This window comes from Tauraco erythrolophus, chromosome 24, assembly GCF_009769465.1.
Source record: "Tauraco erythrolophus isolate bTauEry1 chromosome 24, bTauEry1.pri, whole genome shotgun sequence".
NCBI lineage: Eukaryota > Metazoa > Chordata > Aves > Musophagiformes > Musophagidae > Tauraco > Tauraco erythrolophus.
Window position 1 is genome coordinate 4,208,597 of NC_141488.1, and position 17,631 is coordinate 4,226,227.

Consider the following 17,631-nt stretch of genomic DNA (forward strand, 5'->3'; position numbering starts at 1 on the left):
AAGCGGGATGTAACCAAGGAACGAGGATCCTAGCAACAGGCTCGACTGGGAGGATTTAAAGATAGCAAAAAAGTAGGAGCGGAGCAAACAATAGAAAACCACCCGTCGCCTTCCCATACGCACCAGATCCCGACGCAGCGCGACGGATGCTTTGAGCAGGCAGGAGATAAATCAGATCCAGGCAGGGAAGGATGTTTTGGGTGGGTTTGGGTTGTTTTTTTCTTTAAGGCAAATAGAAAGTATCAGACACGCATGAGGATTTTTTAAAACACTTTTACGGTTGTCAAGAGTTTTGTACAAATCAAAGCGTCGCTTTTAAAATCTCTGTTATTACAAACATACAAAGAAACGATGTCACTACAAATCATCCGCTACTCAACTGCATGATCAATTTATCACAATTAAAAAACCTCAACATAATAGTATATACAGGGCCTTCCTCCCTCTATTTATTTCTGTATCTTGAGGGAAGCAAAAAAGCAAAGCCCCCATTTAAAAAAAAATCCCACCAAATGCACCTCATTTTCTAAAAATGTGTGAAGTATAAAATTAGGTGAGTATTTTCCTGCTGTCACACTCTGGCAAAGTGTAACAACTTTTTTGTTGGTGTGTTTTTTTTTTTTTTTCTTCTTGTTTTCACATCAGAAGTCTCTTTAAAAAAAAAAAAAAAGAACAAAAAAACCCCACCTGGCAGCGTATCTGATGCTGCAGTGCGCTCCTTCCATGCCGGAAGCCAACATCATCAAAAAAAGTGCCTTTGAGTAAAGTCATCTTTAGTAACAAAAAAAAAAAGGATGAAAAATAAAAACCCCAAATCACAATCTCTAGTTAAAAGCTTAATAAAACCCCTGACAGAGCAGGCGGCCCTGCATCAAAAAGGACAATTTCTCCTCTTCACGACCCACCTCGGGCGCTGCTCCAGACTAAGGTCTCGTCCCCTACTCCTCCGCCCCGAGGGTCTCCGCACCCTGAGATGTTTCCTCACACCCTGCACGGAACTTTGTGCCGGGGAGGGCTCCCACTAGCCCAGAGCTGCACGGTGCTGGCCCCCTCCCCGCAGTGGCCAAGCGCTTTTTATCCCCCTCCCCTGCCCGGGCAGACAGAGCCTGGGGAGCGCCCACCCCAGCGGGTCTCGCTGGAAGGGGCCGTGGTCTCTGTGCTGTTTCCGAGAAGCACATCCCTGTCACAGGGAACTTTCGTAGCCCTTTTATTCCGCTGGTTTTTTTTAATCAGCAGGTGAGAAACGTCCCTGGAGAGCCCCAAGAAACACTCCCTGACTTGGGTCGCTGCCTGAGTAAGCGCGTTCCTGGAGGCAACCTGGCCCCTAATTCTACATCTGGAAGGAGCTATGGGGCAGGGAAAGGGGGGGAAGAGGGTGAGCTCAATCCAGGGACTGAGGGGAGCAGAGGGAACATCCGAGCCTTGAATTCTCCTTGTGTAAAGAAATGGAGTAAGAGACGCTTGATCACACCAAGCTGCAGAAGTCATCAAAGCCCCAAAGGTCACCAAGTAACCAGGGCACCGGGGTCAGGGGGGTATGGGGTGGGTTTGGGTCTGCATCGTTACACGCAGGGTCCCAACCCAAAAGCCATCATAACAAAACACGAAAACACAAACCCAGGCAGTTCGCTTTGCCAAGTTGACATAGAAAAAGAAGAAAAACAAAACAAAACCCCAAAAACGTCCAAGATAAATACATAGCCTCCATTTTGGAAGCAGCTTCAAAAAGCTGGATCAACCGTTCTCAGCAGTGGCACAACCTTCCAGTAACATCTGTTGGGCTGGTGATTTATTGGCTTCCTTTTGAAGAAGGAACAGTTCAAGAAAAAATAAAAATAAAAATCAAGCTCCCACCACACGCAGCTCCCGTCTTATCTGCGCAACAACTGGCCACGGCTATTGCCTCACAGCAGCAGGCTGGGAACCAGCAAGAAGTCTCTAATGCAGCAGGTTCCTGTTTGCTAACAGAAAGGGTTGGCAGTGGTAGTAACTGGTTTTTCTTCCAGAAAGCAGTACGTTGGGGAGGGGGGGAATTTAGGATAGCTGGGACCTCTCCCCGTGGATCACCATGATACAGACCAGTATTGAACACCAGATCGAAACCGGACACGCTCCAGCATGCTGTCGAAAGGCAACACACACCAGGCGTTTCCATCGAGTCCACGGCAGTGGGATAGTGACAGCACTGAGGTTTTGGCTTCCAGCGATCAGGCAGGTCTCCTAGACTCCTTGGCTAATGCTGGGGAAAGCTCCCAGACTGGGGGTTTGGTTTTAAGGGGAGGTTATTGCTCCCGACTTCTCAGGCTTTTTGCCCTTCGATAGGGCAGCTGCTTGCTTCAGGAGTTCTCTGTTCTTGGCCTGGAAACACAGTGAAAATGGGTATTTAATGGCACGGATCGTTAGTTCTAGGGATCCTAGAATTGCCTGGGCAGAAGCTGCCGACATCCTGCCCGCAGGCAGAAAAAGGAGGTGGATGGTGCTGCATGGCACCGCGGCACGAGCTCAAGTCCAACATCTCACCTCCACCACCTCGGAAGGGCCCTGCCCCTCCCTCCCACCTCGCGTCCCCCCGCTCTAACTGAGAAGTGGGCTGAGAGTTCACGGCTTCCGCGGTGAAAGGTGACAAAGGCACGACTGGCGCTGAACCAGCCGAGGACACGCGGCGAGGTCGGAGGGACTGGCTTTCCCTCCTTCCCCTGGCACCACTGCCGGGCTCCCACAGCCTGAGGAGCAGCGGAGCAAAACTCTGGCGACCCCAGGTCCCATCTCGACTCTTGTTTTAGCAAGTCAAAGGCCAACTTCCCCTGACCCCCACTCTCACTCATAGCAAACAGGCAGAATGAAGCAGCAAACTGGTCTCCAGCTTTGTTCCTCCTTTGGTTTCTTCAAGCGTTGCCAACGTTTTACCAGGATTCAGCACTGGATTGATTCTCCATCCCTGCCAGAAGCCTTCTGAACCCCTCAGCGCCCCAACATGTAACAACTTACAGTCTCTCTGGTTTACACTGCATTAAAAAAATCACAGCAACTTACAAACAAGGCTCCCTAGCCCCTCTTGCCAAACTTGTGAGCTCACTCTGCGCCAGCCTATGTAATAAATGATGCCACGGCACTAGGATAAGGGGTAGAACCTGTGTGAAGCCAGATACAGGTCTTCTGCATTGGTTTCCAGTGAATGAATGAATATGCAAAAGGTTATTAGAGGAATGAAACCCTCTGCTCCACTGCTGCATGGGGTAAAGCAGCTTCTTTCACCTCCTGCAGACCAGAATAATACAGGCACCCCTGCTTCCCCCCACAAAAAGACAAAGACAAAAAGAATAAAAACCAAGAGCACGTTCAAAAAGTGAATCATATGAACATTTCAAGGCACCTACAATACACCGAGAGGATTTGAACTTTTATTTTGGAATCAGTGAAGAAAGTTTCCAGAGCCTCAGTCAACACCAGCTGAAATGAAACATTCAGATACCAGAGGGAACGAGTTCAGGGCAGTCCCAGTCCAAGCTACGTACAGAACAGCACAGCGGGTGACCGACACGCAAACCCCTCTCCCCCCAGGAAAGGCAGGTGACTGCGGGCAAATCTGCTCGTGGATCTGATGCTTCCTCTTTCTTTTCAGAACTGAGCAAGTTTAAGGCTGGTGGAAGGTGCCCGACAGCTTTCGAGGCAGACGTCCTCTTTGAGCTACGGCAAAGGCGGCGGCAGGGTACGCCGTTCCCACTCACCCCGAGCAACCAGCGTGCCCTGCCTTGGGAAAACCTCTGCCAGGAGCGGGGGGTCAGCTCCCAGTTAGCCCTTGACCTCACAGCCAGGGCTGTCAAGGCAACCAAGAAGTGGTGGGTTGCACTAATGGGAAATGGTCTATTCCGAACCGGATAAGAACACCAACTCGTTCTTCGCAGCCACTCACAGCTACGAGACAGAAACAGCTCTGGGCTGACCCGGGCAGTGCAGGATCAATAAAGCACGACAGAGACAGAAGGCTCTGGCTGTCACCAGTCCCTCAAACACAAGCCACCAGTGCTCCCCAGCTCACGAGGAGTGGGAAGCGCATCCTCAGCACACCACACACGGCTATCCCAAGCTTCAGACAGGCGTGCAGTGCTCAAGGACGTGCGTTGTGGAGGGGATGGCACAGGCACCAGCTTTCTGACAGCAGCCGTGGTCTCCAAAACCTGCCTCCCACTCTGACCAATAACTCCGGTGTGTGCTGATGGAGGAGGGGCTGCTTTCTCGGTGGGAATATACGCCTTTGGTCCTACCCCCTCCCATTTCCCATCGCTAGGGCTTTGGATCATTATAAACCCCAGAGTAATTAAAGGGTGCAAAGTTCATTTCTGTGTCTGATTTCTTCCCTGAAACCAGTTCCCCTTTGACCCGACCTCTTCGGTGGCTCAGAGCGTATCCATGCTGATAGTCTGCCTAGTGGTTCCATGGCCATGACAAGAATCCTGCTCTCCCTGTTCCCTTGAGCTCAGAGACTTCTTTATTTGGACTAGAGAGCCAGGGCTAAAGGACTATCGATTCTTTCTTGAGCTTTGTTCTCTCTGGTTACTGGTCACATAAATCACCTTAAGAGCTACGTGGTGCAGGGAGCTGACAAAGGTTCTGCAGTCTAGAGGAGCAGGTTCAAATCTGATTTTGTGAATGGGCAAAATGAGTTTGATGGTTCCTGTCTAGTCCATAGGGGACACAACACAGCACTTTACAATACAGTGAGTCTGAGCTCGAGCAGAGAGCAGCAAGGAGGATATAAATAGGGGTTACAATGCACTGCAGCCTGGTACAAAGCTGCGAAGGGGCTTGCCTGGCAGAGCAGAGAGGCTGTAGGACAGGGCTGAGAAGCGTTAGCAGAGCTGTGTGTGCAGAAGCTCACTGGGTGTTCTGATCAGGAGTGTCCTCAGTCACTCCTGGGTACAGCACAGCTCAGCAAATTAAAACAAAAATGCTGTCACCTGTAACTGCTCCATGACCTCCTTGTGTGTCTTCTCCATTTGGTTCATCTTTGCCCTCATCTGCGACTCCTGGTACTGCAGGTCGGCTTTCAGCTCTGTAATCTGCAGATAAACCAGTAAGGAACAAGTGAGCTGGAAGGAGAAATGAATGCCTTCTCCCCAGGCACACCTTGCCACAGGAAACGCCTCTGCAGAACTTCTGCGAGACTGTATGCGTACAGAAACACGCTGGGGTGGGCTGGGGGGCCAATGAGATCAGAACTGCACCACCGAGCAGCACAGAGAAGCAGCAGTGGCCAGGACTGTCTTTCCACAAGGAGCAGCATGTTTTTTTTCTCAGTCTTGCCCTCACACAGAGGTCTCCAAGACAGTGGTCAGAAAATGACCCTTTATGAAATGAGATCTCCAGGGTGGGTCCAGAAAGCCTCTTTAATTTCAGAAAGGAGGCAGCCTGGAAACAGCCAGAAACTCTCTTGCTCACTCCAAGACAAAAAGCCAGGCTCAGCTGGGGTGTGATCTGCGTGGACGTGTCAGTATGCTGTGAGGGAAAACAAGCCAAGGGCTGTCTGTACCTTCTTCTCCTTCTCCAAAATCATCTGATCTTTCTGGTGCAGCATCTTTTTTAAAGTAGCCACTTCCTCCTTCAGCTGGGCAATGATAACAAAGTGGTCAGTGCCAGGAGAGTCCAGGGCAAGGTCCGGAGAAAAACTGCAGCAAAGAAGAGAGAAAGACTCTCATCATGACCCCTTCTCTTCACTGAGGCAGGGAAACTCCCACAGATGGCACTCAAAGGAGAATGGGAATCATTTCATGAACACGTCGTGTCCTCCAAACGCTCCTTGAATGCAGGTGTTACCTGTATCCCTGCCCTGGATGCCACATGGAGTTTGGGAAACACACGGTATGACAGGGATTACATGTGGTATCTCCAGTTGTATTATTGCATGATCAGGAGGGACATGGGACTGCGATGGGTGGCCATCAGCCAGTGTCTGCAGCAACCATTCAAACAGTTAAGGACCCTTTCCCAACCCAAAGAGTTGAGGACAGCAATCAGAGCTCACGAAACTTTATGCAACCACTCAGGAACTCTCTTTGCTCACAGGCAGTCCTTGGATGTACAGCAAAACTTTTCACTAAATGTCAACAAACATTCTGGCAAGAAGGGAACATGAAAGGGAAACAAATAACCTCCAAGTTAAACAAACAAAGCAAAGGGAGACACCTCGATTAAAGCCAGTGCTGTCCTCAGCAGGAAAAGGGGTAAAAAGACATGCTGGCCTTTTGTGCTTTGATGCCACCATGATACAGCAATTTAGGAAGAACCTTCCTTACCACTTCAGAGCAGGAAAAACTCTCTCTGGGAAGACAGAGAAATAGCTGAGCACACCACTTGTGCACCACCAGGTACTCTAAACCTAAGCAACCAGCTGAAAACTTATCTGGAGTCACTCCCCTGCACTGGTAATTCACAAATCTCCCTACGAGATACCCAGTGATCCAGGCAGCCTCACACAGTCTTGCACTACAGGAATATTTCAGATCATAAGATAGGATAAGCTGCAGCCACAGGCCCAGGGAGCTCACCTGATCTTTGCCTGCCTTCTGTTCCTTACTGCTGTAATGGTAAGCCTGATTTTTATCTCTTGGTGCCAAAAGGGCAGCACACTCCCAGCCGCACACACCTGCAATTGCTGCAGAAAAATCTAACAGTAATAAAGCAACAAAGCTTCGGCTGGAAGATTTACTTCAAGTCTGGCCATTACCAGACAGCACGGCCGTTACAGAGACAAACAGAGTTACCTGGAGCCTGCCCTTTTTTTTAAAGCCTCCAGAGTAGGTCAACACACGTCCTAAGGCCTGTGTTCAGCTCCAAAGCTGGGAGCTGTGGCGGGCTGGGGAAGCAGGGTCTGAACCCGGATCACTGCCCCTCTCAAGCACGCTGCCACCTCCGTGCTTCCCGCACCCCGTCTGCAAGCGAGGCGGAGCGCCGGCTGCTCGCCGCACGCCGAGGGCTCCTCCAGCGCCTGGAAAGAATCCATCTTCTAATTAAAAGCGCAGTCTGCATTGATTGGACTGGCTAGCAAGGATGTGGCAGAAGAAAAGGCTCTTTCTGCCACTGCGCTGGGGGTCTGCAGAGGAAAACTAAGCAGGGGCAGCTTCACGGATCTGAAAGCCACCGGCTGTGCAAGGTGATGGTGGGTGCTCCAGCACCTTTCTGTGTGCAAGCATGCTTCAATTTCCCACTCAGTGCAAATATGCTGGGGAGGAGAGAAAGAAAGAAAGAAAGAAAGAAGAAAAAAAGCAGCCTCCACTGAGAAAAAAAGGCTTCCTCACCGATTCCCTCTGGCTAAACATAAATTCTTGCTTATGCCATTCCTTTGCCCAGGCAAGCTTCTCTCCTGCAGTGTCCTGGGTGATAAAGAGTGCTGGGAGATACTCACATTTCCCTGAGCAGCTCCGGCAGGAAAAATTCCCTCCTTGGCAGCTCCTGTTGCAGAGCAGGCTGCAGAGCCAGGGAGGTGAGAGCCAGCCCTGCCACCCAGTGGGGAGAAGGGACGGGCGGGCCACCAGCCTGCCACGGAGCCGCTCTCCCACTCAGCAGACCCGGTACCTGACCCCAGGGCCTCATCCTGCCCCTGGGGTCTGCACCCACAGGTGGGTAATGGTGGGCTCAGAGCGCCCAGGCATCCCCTCCTGTCAAGTATGTGAACACAGGCAGATGTTTTCCTATCCAGTTGCTGCAAAACACACCCTCAAACGTGTCAAGGTGCTAATTAAAGAAGTAGGATGTGGTGGTTTCGTGTTTTTTTTTCCAAACAGTGACAAGTTAGCAATGAAAGGTTTCTCTGTCTTTAACTCTGTGTTAAGGAAACAGCCTGAGACTACAAAATTAGAAGGAAAACTGCCAAATACAAGTCGCTCTATTCCTCTAACAAACACATTAAGAATTAAACCAACTAACCAACCAACAAAAAACCATTTCCCCTACAAATAAACTCCATACCCAGGATCCCAGTCCCCTGGGAGAGGTCAGGGGGACATGTGCTCTCCCTGTTGGAGCAGTCTGCATGCATGCCTCTAAAGCGAACTGATGAGCTCCCGTTGCTTTCCATGGAGACAGGGAAAAATGGAGCTCTTCCAAAGACACCTGCCTCTCCTATTGAGCGGAAAAGAAACCAAAATGACTGCCTTAAACTCCACACCTGTTAAATGGCTGAAATTAGGCAAAAACAAGTGCCAAGCGTAAAGATTTTGCTGTTCAAGTCAGGTGCAGACCAGGCTGGCTGAACCAGCATCCAAGTTTCCCCTCAGCCAAAAATATCCCCCATGAGCAAAAATCCATCCGGACCAAGAGGAACCAGCATCAGAACTTACACTTCCTCTACCCCCACCAAAAGCAGGCGCAGTTCAGCCCAAGTCCCAGCGCTTTAAGCGTATGCCAAGGACTTTTCCATGCAAATGAGAATCTTTACTGAAAGAACTTTGCTGCCCTGCACCCTCCAGCATCTCTGCCCTCCCCCAGCCAGTGCTCATCACTGCCTGGTGTTAAAAGCACAATTTATAGTCTCTAATCACGGGAGAAGGGACTGCAGCGTGCTCATCCGCTGAGTCTGTAACATAAAAGCACTCCTGGCACTCATCTGCACAAGAGGATGGGGACATGGAGCAGTGCCTGAATCGGGACCAGAGGCTGGAGGTGAAGCTGGGGGGCTCACACACGCAGGGGCACCCCAGGACAGCGGGACTAGTAGGGCAAGGTCTGCTGCAAGCTGTTCTGAGAGTCACCGTGGGGGAAAGCTACTCCGTACTCAGCAGGGCCAGTGCTGCCAGCTCTCACAGAGCTCACCCACAACGAACCGTTCACCACCACCCATTAAACAACCACTGGAAATTGCTCCATCCCCATATACCAGCCATTGGGAGCAACATCTACTCCAAAATACGCAAACAAAAACATACAGAGGGAATTCACTAAGACACAGGAGAGGAGTTCCTATTGCACCTGCAAAGAAGTGACAATTTCAGATAAGCGGGACCCTGTTGGAGGTGTTGCCAAAGTTAACAGAGCTCAAGTATGCCTAAATTTTGCCCAGCTGAAGGCTGCATCAGAAGTCTGGCTGGAGCCAAGACACACTGCACAGAAAGTTGGGGCTGATGTCAGTAGCTGGTTTTGTATAACTGCGCTCCAGACCATGCTGCTGATGCAAAAAACATCCTTGTGCTGTGGTGGAGCCTAACACCATACTCATGGTAGTACTCATGGACCCTAACACCCTGCCCATGGCAGGGGGGCTGGAACTAGATGATCTTTGAGGTCCCTTCCAACCTGAACCATTCTATGATTCTAACACCATACTCGGGCTGTGACCCAGGCTCCAGGCTGGCTCTGCAGCAGACAGTCTTACAGAAAAGAGGGGAACGTTTGGGGGGTTCATCCTCACAAAAAAAAAAAAAAAACACAGCAACTCCAAACCCACATTTAATTAACCACCATTATGATGCTACTGAAGAAATGTGACCATGTGTCTATTTAAGGCAGCTGCAGCTCGCCTTTTCTACAGCACGTTGCTGGAGCTCTCCAGTAGATGCTAAAATTACCCACAGTTTGTTACTGGGATTCATCAAAGAGTGTCTGTGGCAAGGACCACAGCCTTGGCAGGAGCCAGATTGACAACACCTGACACAAGAGCTGAGCCATTGATGCCAGAACACAGCACCTTTGGCTTCTTGGGTATTTTCGAGGCAGCTGGGGTATTACAATGAGTTGTTAGGTCTCAGCCCAGGCTTTAGTGAGCAGATAAAAACCCTGGTGCTGTCCTACAGCCCAGAGAGCAGCCTCAGTAGGTGAGCAGAAGCCTTAACAGGGCTTCAGAGGGCAAGCTGCAGCTACATTGATGGGCTGCACCAGTTCTACCAAGGACCTGCCTCCAGTCTCTCCTCTGGCTCCACCAGCACTAAAGGCAGCCGGCTGAATTCTCTGACCACTCCGTGCTGAGCCGTGGCTCCCAAGCCCTTAATTTTTTCCAACTTTTCACTGAAAACCTTGTTCAGATGATAAATGGTCTTGTAGATCGCTCTGTCGGAGTCACTGCCCTGCAAAATTCTATTTCCCATTGTAGCTTTTCACATATTAACACACATTGACCAGGTGTCAATAGCTTCTACAGGAGAGAGGTGATCTGTGATCTCCCAGAAGAGACACCAAAGGCAGGGAGTGATTAATTAATTACCGGTGGCTTTAACAGACCCTTTGGCACTAACAAGCCTATGCTCCGGTCCACGCTCCCAATTCACTGCTGTTTGGAAAGAGATCCATCAAGAGGGAGTTTCCATGGATGAGGCAGATCCCAGGGAGGGAGGGCAACAGGGGAGAAAACAACAGGTGATCTCACTTCAGGATGTCAGTGCCTTGAGAAACAGGACAATGGTGGGCACCGAGACTCTGTTGGGAAGCAGCCCACTGCGCCAACGTGGACGGGGCACTCTGGGTAGGGGGACAAAGCGTCTCGCGAGAGGAAGGAACGCTGAGAATCAGAGAGGAAAGGCAGGAGTGAAAATATGCATGTACAAGACCATTAAAAAAAAAAAATGTAAAATATCCATCTCAATCTCCTGTTTCTGCTAGTGATTCCCATTCTGTGGCGCACGCAGCCGGTGTCAACATAATCCAGCACACACTGTGACAGCAGAATGGGATCAGGTGCTTTTGAGCAAATCGTTTGTCCCTCTCCCAGAAGGCAGGAGGGGAAGTGGGAGGTGGGTCTTGACGCTCTCCTCTGAGGCCATCTCCCTGCAGATCAGTCTGACAGCCCCAAAAGCACACAACCTGCAGACCTCAACAGCACAGGCAACAGCCCCCCATTCCCTGTCACTGCAGAGAGAGGATAAAGCTGACCTGGCTGCAGTTTTCCTGACTGTTGGGGAGCTCAGCCAACAAGCAGTTACTATTCTAGCAGGCACAGGCACTGGGTATTCTTCTCCTCTTCAAACCTACGTCTACACGCCAAGTAACATTGGCCTGCCAGGTTCTGGAAAGCTGCTACTGCAGCCCCTCGAGGTCCCAAAGCCCAAGGTCCCTGCTCTAGCCTAAGAGCTTCCTGCTATTTTCACAGAACTCTGTCTTCTATAAACTTAGCAAACAAGACCGCCCCCCTACAATTTCCCCATGTAGCAGGCTCACCTGTCACCATTGGCAGATATGGCATCAAACTTGGCTTTCTTCTTTGGGATTTCATTCTGAATAGAAGAGGTGGATAAGGTTTTCTGGCTGGAAAAACAAGGAAATTGTATGTCAGCACCTGAATGACTTGCTGTCTAAGACAGAGAAGCAGATAAATATTCCCACCCACTTCAAACCTATTACAACAATATTTCCCAGCGCAAGAATGAATGATAAATTCATTCCTTGAAGAGCAGCTGGAGACTAAAAATAAACAGAAAACAATGCGTCAGTCAGATCAGTGCGTAGGTGAAGAACTCGTGCTTAAAATCTACATTTCCATCATTAAATTTTACAAATGCAATTTAGCTTTAATTGTGTACAAGCTCAATAAGTTGAATCATAAGAAGCACTGCCGGCCTACGAGACTGCTCCAGCACAGTGGGGTTTGCAAACCAGCAAAGCCTGACTGGGCCAGATTCTCCTGAACAACAGGCGGCTGCCAAAACGCATCCCCAAGGTGCTGAGCCCCCAGGCAACTCTGCCAGCTCCTTCAGGAAGCGCACCTAAGGAGCGTGGAGCAGCCTGGCGCCCCGTTTGCTCACCCTGCACAGCAGCAGAGCTTGTGCAGGTTACCTGTTATAGTGGCTGCCACTGCTCAGCCTACTGTACTGCTCCTTCTCTTGCAGGCTTGCCCGGGAAGAGCTGCTCAGGTGCTTGCACTGCTCTTTGGTCTTCTGTAGGACCCGTTTATAGGACAGCGTGCACAACCAGCACAGCAGCTTCCCATCCACCTGGGAGACGAGGGAGAAAGAGAGGGGGAGAAGTTTTGGCCTTGCCTCCACCCCACAAACCAAATTCAGAGAAGACAAGAAACACCTTCAGGCTTAGGATCACACACGAACAGGCAGCGACTCAAAAAGGATCCCTTGAGCGCCTGGAATGGGCAAGGAGTGCGTCTGGCATGGCTGGTGCAATGCAGATAGCAGTCATTAATAGCAGCTAATCTGTGGTAACCACAGTCTCTGCCAAGCTTTGCTTGCAGACCATCTTATAGCACCCATGCAGCAGGACAGGCCAACTCTAGCGGGATTTCTGTCAAAGCAACACCAAGGAACGGTATGTGACGGGGTAGTCACTGGAGACCACAACAGCAAGGGTCTCTGCTCCAGGAGGGTCAGCAGGAGGACAGGGATTCTCAGTGCAGCATCCAAAATGAACAACAGATGTTTATAGCCTGCAGGAAGCAGGCCTTAGAAGTACATACCTCCTCAGGAACACTTCTGCTGTTTAAGCAAAGGGTGTGCAGAAGCCATAGAACGGGTCTCCTGGCGGAGGTACGACACTTCCAGCTCCTCGGGCTACGGCACAAGTATCGCTCCCCATCCCTCCCCCGAGCAGGCACCTCACAGTTCACTCAGAGGCAGGGGCCTCTTCCACTCCTTCACCAGCCCACCTACCCTTAGGCCACAAAAAATGGAAGAGATCTTTCTCACTAGGTCTGGCAAAGGAGTAGAGGAGCTCAGAGATTAAACAGCTCCAAACTACAGCTCCATAAAAATGCTTTATAACCAAGAGACACCCCATTTTGAAATGCTAGAGAAAACGTGAAGGAGATGGACGGATGATGACTGTGATCAGCCCTTTTACCTTTTTGGCCTTCTTTTGCAGAGATACTGACCTTCTTCCTGTCATCCTTGCGGTCAAACGCACACTGCTGCTTGCACTGCTCGCAGGAGTGAGGAGGTCCATACTTCTTTTCAGAGTTTGTGCAGCGCTGGCACTTGTTTCCAATGAACGCTGCTATGATGTTGCAGTACTGGCAGGGTTTCGGCTTTAAGAAACAAGAACAACTGATGCAGCAGTGCCTTCTAATCACATTAATACGTCGCTCTTTCACCTTTTCCCCATCATTTCACAACTTCTACTCCCCTGTTCCAAGCTAACCATAATGCTGATCCAGGAGCCATAACCACATTTGGACCCCTGGTCTCCAGCTAAGTGTATTTAGCCATGGCACCCAGACCGTTTATCAAGTGCTACGAACTCTTTGGAAAACGTGTAACACCAAAATAGAAACAATCAAAATCTCTCTTTCAGATTTCAGACAAGCAGGACAGAAAGACTTATCGCTGCTTCCTGCAGCAATCTCAGTTTGTGTGAGCATGCTCCTGCTTCGATTGGGTATCAAATCGTTCATTTCCTGGCCTAAAGTGATGCAGGGCTGCTCCTTTCTGTACTAAAAGAAGAGAAAAGGTAAAACTTCATGCTTGAGGGACCTGCATATTATTGATCAGTCATGCTATTACAACAGAGCCAGCTCATAAACCGCTCTGGGATTCAGCGGGATAAAGACAAGAAAGATGAAAGGAAAAGAGGATGGTGAGAATGAGCCCCACTCACTTACTGTGCCATAGAGCTTCACATTCTGAGCACACTTCTTGCATATTGTGTTGGTTTTGCTGTTAAAGAGAAGGATAGGTTATTCCATTAACACTCTCCCAAAGAAAATTAAACCTCTGTGGTTAGGATCCCTGTCTCCCCTAGGCTCCATCTCTAGTGGCGAGACCGTATTCATCTTCACTAGGGACTCAAATATCAAAGTGCACTTCCTATCTCCACCTGGGTGAGGATAATTTGCCAAAAAGTCCAGTTACTAGGAGGTATCTTTTAATTAAGGCATCCCAGATGACACCAGTTTTTTGTCCTTACAAACACAGGAGCCTGATCATCAGGTAACTGGCAGTAGGCATGATTCTGGGTTCTGGAGGAGGTCTGCTCTGGATGCCGAGGTTAAGGCAGGCCAGGCCAGGGGTGTATTTGTCCAACAAACACAGGAAAGAGCACCCCACACAACACTGGGTTTACCAATCCTTCCTCTGTAAGCTACATAACTTGCAAAAAAGGTAAAAGCATAGCTAAAGGAAACACATTAGGAAATAATTTTTGGATACCAGAAATCAGCGAAGAGGAAAACTTGAGGGAAGGTGCAGTCAGATCCTTCACTGGAAGATGCATCTGAGCACCAAGCAAAAATAAAAAGCAAGCAAAAGGTGCAAATCTAAGGACACTCCAGGCCCAGCAGACCTTTGAAGGAGGCCAAAGGTCCCCCAAGTCTTCCACAGCAACAATCTGCAGGTTAAGGCTCAGTCATCAAAGGTGTGGAAACACTACAGTTCCCCAGGTGTGTCTGTTCTAAGCTCAGTGAGCGTTTACCTTTCCTGCTGGAATTCAGTCCTGCAGTAAGTGCATTTAACAATGGGATGTGCAATCCGGCATTCCTGCAACAACAGAAGCCTTCAGTGAGATGCAGTGCTTCTCCCATACACCATTTCCCAAAATCCCAGATCACCTGCTGACCTCAGCTCCCACCACACACACGCCTACATCCGTCAAACACCAAACATTTCCTCCCTGTACAGTCATGCTGCTCTCACAAGGGCTGAGAGCAGAGGAAGGGTGACGGGAATGACATGTGTCACAGGTGAGCCAGAAGCACAATGAGATTTGTAATGTGTGCTTATTTGTGCCCAACACCCACAGACAAGGGTCATGGTCGTTGGCCTCACCTCCCAGGGCAGGAACACAGAGTCCTGCCACAGTTATTCACACCTCTGTCCGGACTGCCTCCGGCCCTGCTCTCCTCTCAGCCTTCCCCTGGGCTCACCTGCTTTGCCCCATCTCACTCAGCAATCCCAGGCTGCTCCATTTCCTGCCTCCCATTCCTTATCTCATCCCCTATCTCATTCTTCCCCATCCACCCAGACTATCTCCCCAAGACTCATCTCCCTCCTTCAAGACACCATAAGGCCTCCCCCTAAATGCCCCCAGACCCTCCCAAACACCCCAGCATCCCCCAAACGCCCCAGGCCTCTCCTCTTGATACCAGCCTCCCTCACAAACAGCCCTTCAGTTGCCCCCAGGCCTTCCCTCATGAACAGTGCCCACTTTCCCCCCAATTCACCCCCAATGGGCCCATGATCTCCTCCCCAACACCCTCCAAATACCCCCAGCACCCCCAAACAGCCTTCAAAGGCCCTCAGATCCCTGACAACCCACTCCCCCAAGCAGCCCCTCAATACCGCACTCCCCCCAACATCCCCCGGGCACCACCTGCTGCCCCCACCCCTCCAGCCCCCCAAAACCTCCCCAGTACATCCAGGGCCCCACCCGCACAGCCCTCAACTGCCCACCCCTCACCCCCAGGCCCCACATAACCACCCCCAGGCCCCACATAACCAGCCCAAGGCCTCAGCCTCCCTAGATGCCCCCAAGGCCTCCCATAAACAGCCCCCCCAGTTATCCCCAGTCCTTCTAAAAGCATCCAGCCCCCTCCAACCCCCCCCCCCGCCCGCCCTCCCTCACAAACAGCCCTCCCGTCGGCCCTCGCCCCCCCTCCCCAAGCAGCGCCCTCACAGACAGCACTCCCGGGCCCCCCCCAACCACTCCCGCCGGCCGCCCCGGGCCCCGCCGGCCGCCCCGGACCTTGCAGAGCTGCTGGCCCTGACTGAGCGCCTCGAAGGGGAAGCGCTGGTGGCACTTGGTGCAGGCGTAGAGCGCCGCCATCCCGCCGCCCCGCTGACAGGAGCGGCGCGGCGCAGCCCAGCCCGCCCCGGCCTCCCGTCTCCGCCCCCTCCTGCGGCTCCGCCCTCGCCATTGGCCACCCGCCACATCACTCACGCCTCAGCGGCTTGTCATTGGCTAACGCAGCCGTCACTCCTGGGAGGGAGGGGCGGGGCGGGACCACCTCCTCACCCCGCCCTTTCCCTCCGGGGAAGGGGAAGCGTTGACGTCACGCGCGGGAGCGTTGACGTCACGCGCGGAGCGTTGCGCGCACCGCGGTGATGCAATAAGCCCTCGGCGTGACGCAGCCCGGTGGGGCGCGCGAGATTGCGCAGGGTGGGGGCTGGCCGGCCCACAAGGCCTTGCGGGGGGGGGGGAACCCGGAAGTGGCGTCGGGCCGGGCCGGGCCGGGCCCGGGGAAGGGGCTGGGCCGGGCCGGGCCGGGCCGGGCCGGGCCGGGGGAAGGGCGGAGGAGCGGGGTGGCGGGGCTGAGGCAGGGCGAGGCGAAAGGGACAGTGTTAGGGGAGGGCAGGGCGAGGAAGGGAGGTTGAATTAGGGCGGGGGGGCCAGGGCTGGGCTGGCAGGAGGGGGCCCAGCATGGCCGGGGAGGTGAGGAGGTGCTGCAGGGAGGGGAAGGCCTCTGTGGAGGTGGGTGAGGGAGGGTCAGGTCGGGAGGAAAGGAGGGGGCAGAGAACCGCAGGAAGGAGTGGGCGTCTCCGCTGTCGGAGTGGAGCCGAGGGGGAGCAGAGCCATAAGGGCTGGAGGCAGAGGCAAACCCGTGCCCGAAAGGTTGCGGGAAAGAGAATTGAAGGAAAAGGAAGGGAGAAGGAGGTAGGAGGTGGCGTCTGCAGCGAAAGGAAAACCTTCACGTGAACTTGTTTCCCTCTTTGCTCCAACTCCAGCAGCTGCTGGCGCGCTGCTAGGGCAGCTGCTCCTCCGCAAGTCCCAGGCACAGCCAAGACTGTGACTTGCATGGGTGGATCTGCCTCTGGTCTGGGGCAGGGTCTGCATTGCACACTGCAGCTCGCTGGGGTTACGCCACAGCTGCAGTCCGCAGCTTCGGGCTCTGGGAAGACTTTTCCCTCATTTTGTTCCAGGTGCGAGGTCGGAGTCCGGTCGCTGCAGCAAGAGCGAATCGTACAGTGCACGCACACTGAATAATTATTTGTTTTTTTTAATCAAGTAGTTGTCATTTCTTGCGATGTGACACACAACAGGTGCTGTGAGCTTAAAGTTTATGCTGCCTGCCTGAACAAATGGGGGAGTTAAAGCATTTTGGAGTTAAAAGTTCACTCTGTAGAGCCAAGATGGAGCGAACAAAAGGCTGTAACTACTCACAGTTGTGTTAATAAACCCACAGTTGTGTTAATAAACCCACAGCAGTGTGATCTGGTCCCTGTTGTGCCGTGTTGCCTGACATTCCCGTGATCTGACACCCTTCCTTCCCTCAGACCATCAGGGATGCCTTGAAATCTTTGGGAAACTTCTTTCCCCCACTTTTTTTTTTTTTTCCCCTCACCAGATGACAGAGTATTTGTGGTCCAAGCTTGTGCAAGTGGTGAAGCTGAAATATGAGATGCTCACTGCAGTGCTCAGTCTTTTCCCAAGAAGGACCGGGGGAGTGTCTTGGGTTTTTAGTAAGGCTGCGTGGGTGTGCATATTAAACTGAAATTCTGCTGTGCTTGGCTACCTCGGGGACTAGTTATAATCACCGGGCAAATATGCTGCGTGTAGGAGAAATACTTAATTTCATGAAATTGGTTGCATTGTGCTGCATGCTAGGTTGTGATTGGGAAATACCGGTGGGTGAAAGCAGGAGGCAGAGCTTGGCAGAGGCGGCGGATGGCTTTAAACAAAACCCTCCTCGCTGCTCGGGGGCTGCGATGCTCCGAGGAGAGGTTCTGGGGGAAACGGGGCGGAGGTGGAGGGCTGACAGCGCACCTGGAA

The 17,631-nt window shown here is 51.8% G+C and overlaps 1 protein-coding gene across 7 annotated transcripts; it reads right to left on the bottom strand.

Moving 5' to 3' along the window:
• Positions 1-607: 607 nt before the first annotated feature.
• FAM76A (family with sequence similarity 76 member A) lies at positions 608-15,706 on the bottom strand. 7 transcript variants are annotated; one of them, XM_086626122.1, is made up of 12 exons: positions 15,600-15,706; positions 15,292-15,306; positions 14,793-14,806; positions 14,338-14,402; positions 13,529-13,583; positions 12,803-12,955; positions 11,758-11,915; positions 11,143-11,229; positions 10,355-10,486; positions 5,531-5,666; positions 4,959-5,060; positions 608-2,358 (listed from the first exon to the last, which is right to left on the bottom strand). In XM_086626122.1, the coding sequence occupies exons 1-12, from the start codon at positions 15,685-15,687 to the stop codon at positions 2,272-2,274; spliced, it is 1,092 nt and encodes a 363-aa protein (XP_086482248.1). In that variant the 5' UTR covers positions 15,688-15,706; the 3' UTR covers positions 608-2,271. The 7 variants fall into 7 exon arrangements, with proteins under 7 accessions (XP_086482248.1, XP_086482246.1, XP_086482250.1 ...); XM_086626120.1 differs by lacking the exons at positions 14,793-14,806; positions 15,292-15,306 and having other exon boundaries at positions 15,607-15,706; XM_086626124.1 differs by lacking the exons at positions 10,355-10,486; positions 14,793-14,806; positions 15,292-15,306 and having other exon boundaries at positions 15,607-15,706.
• Between the last annotated feature and the right edge of the window lie 1,925 nt (positions 15,707-17,631).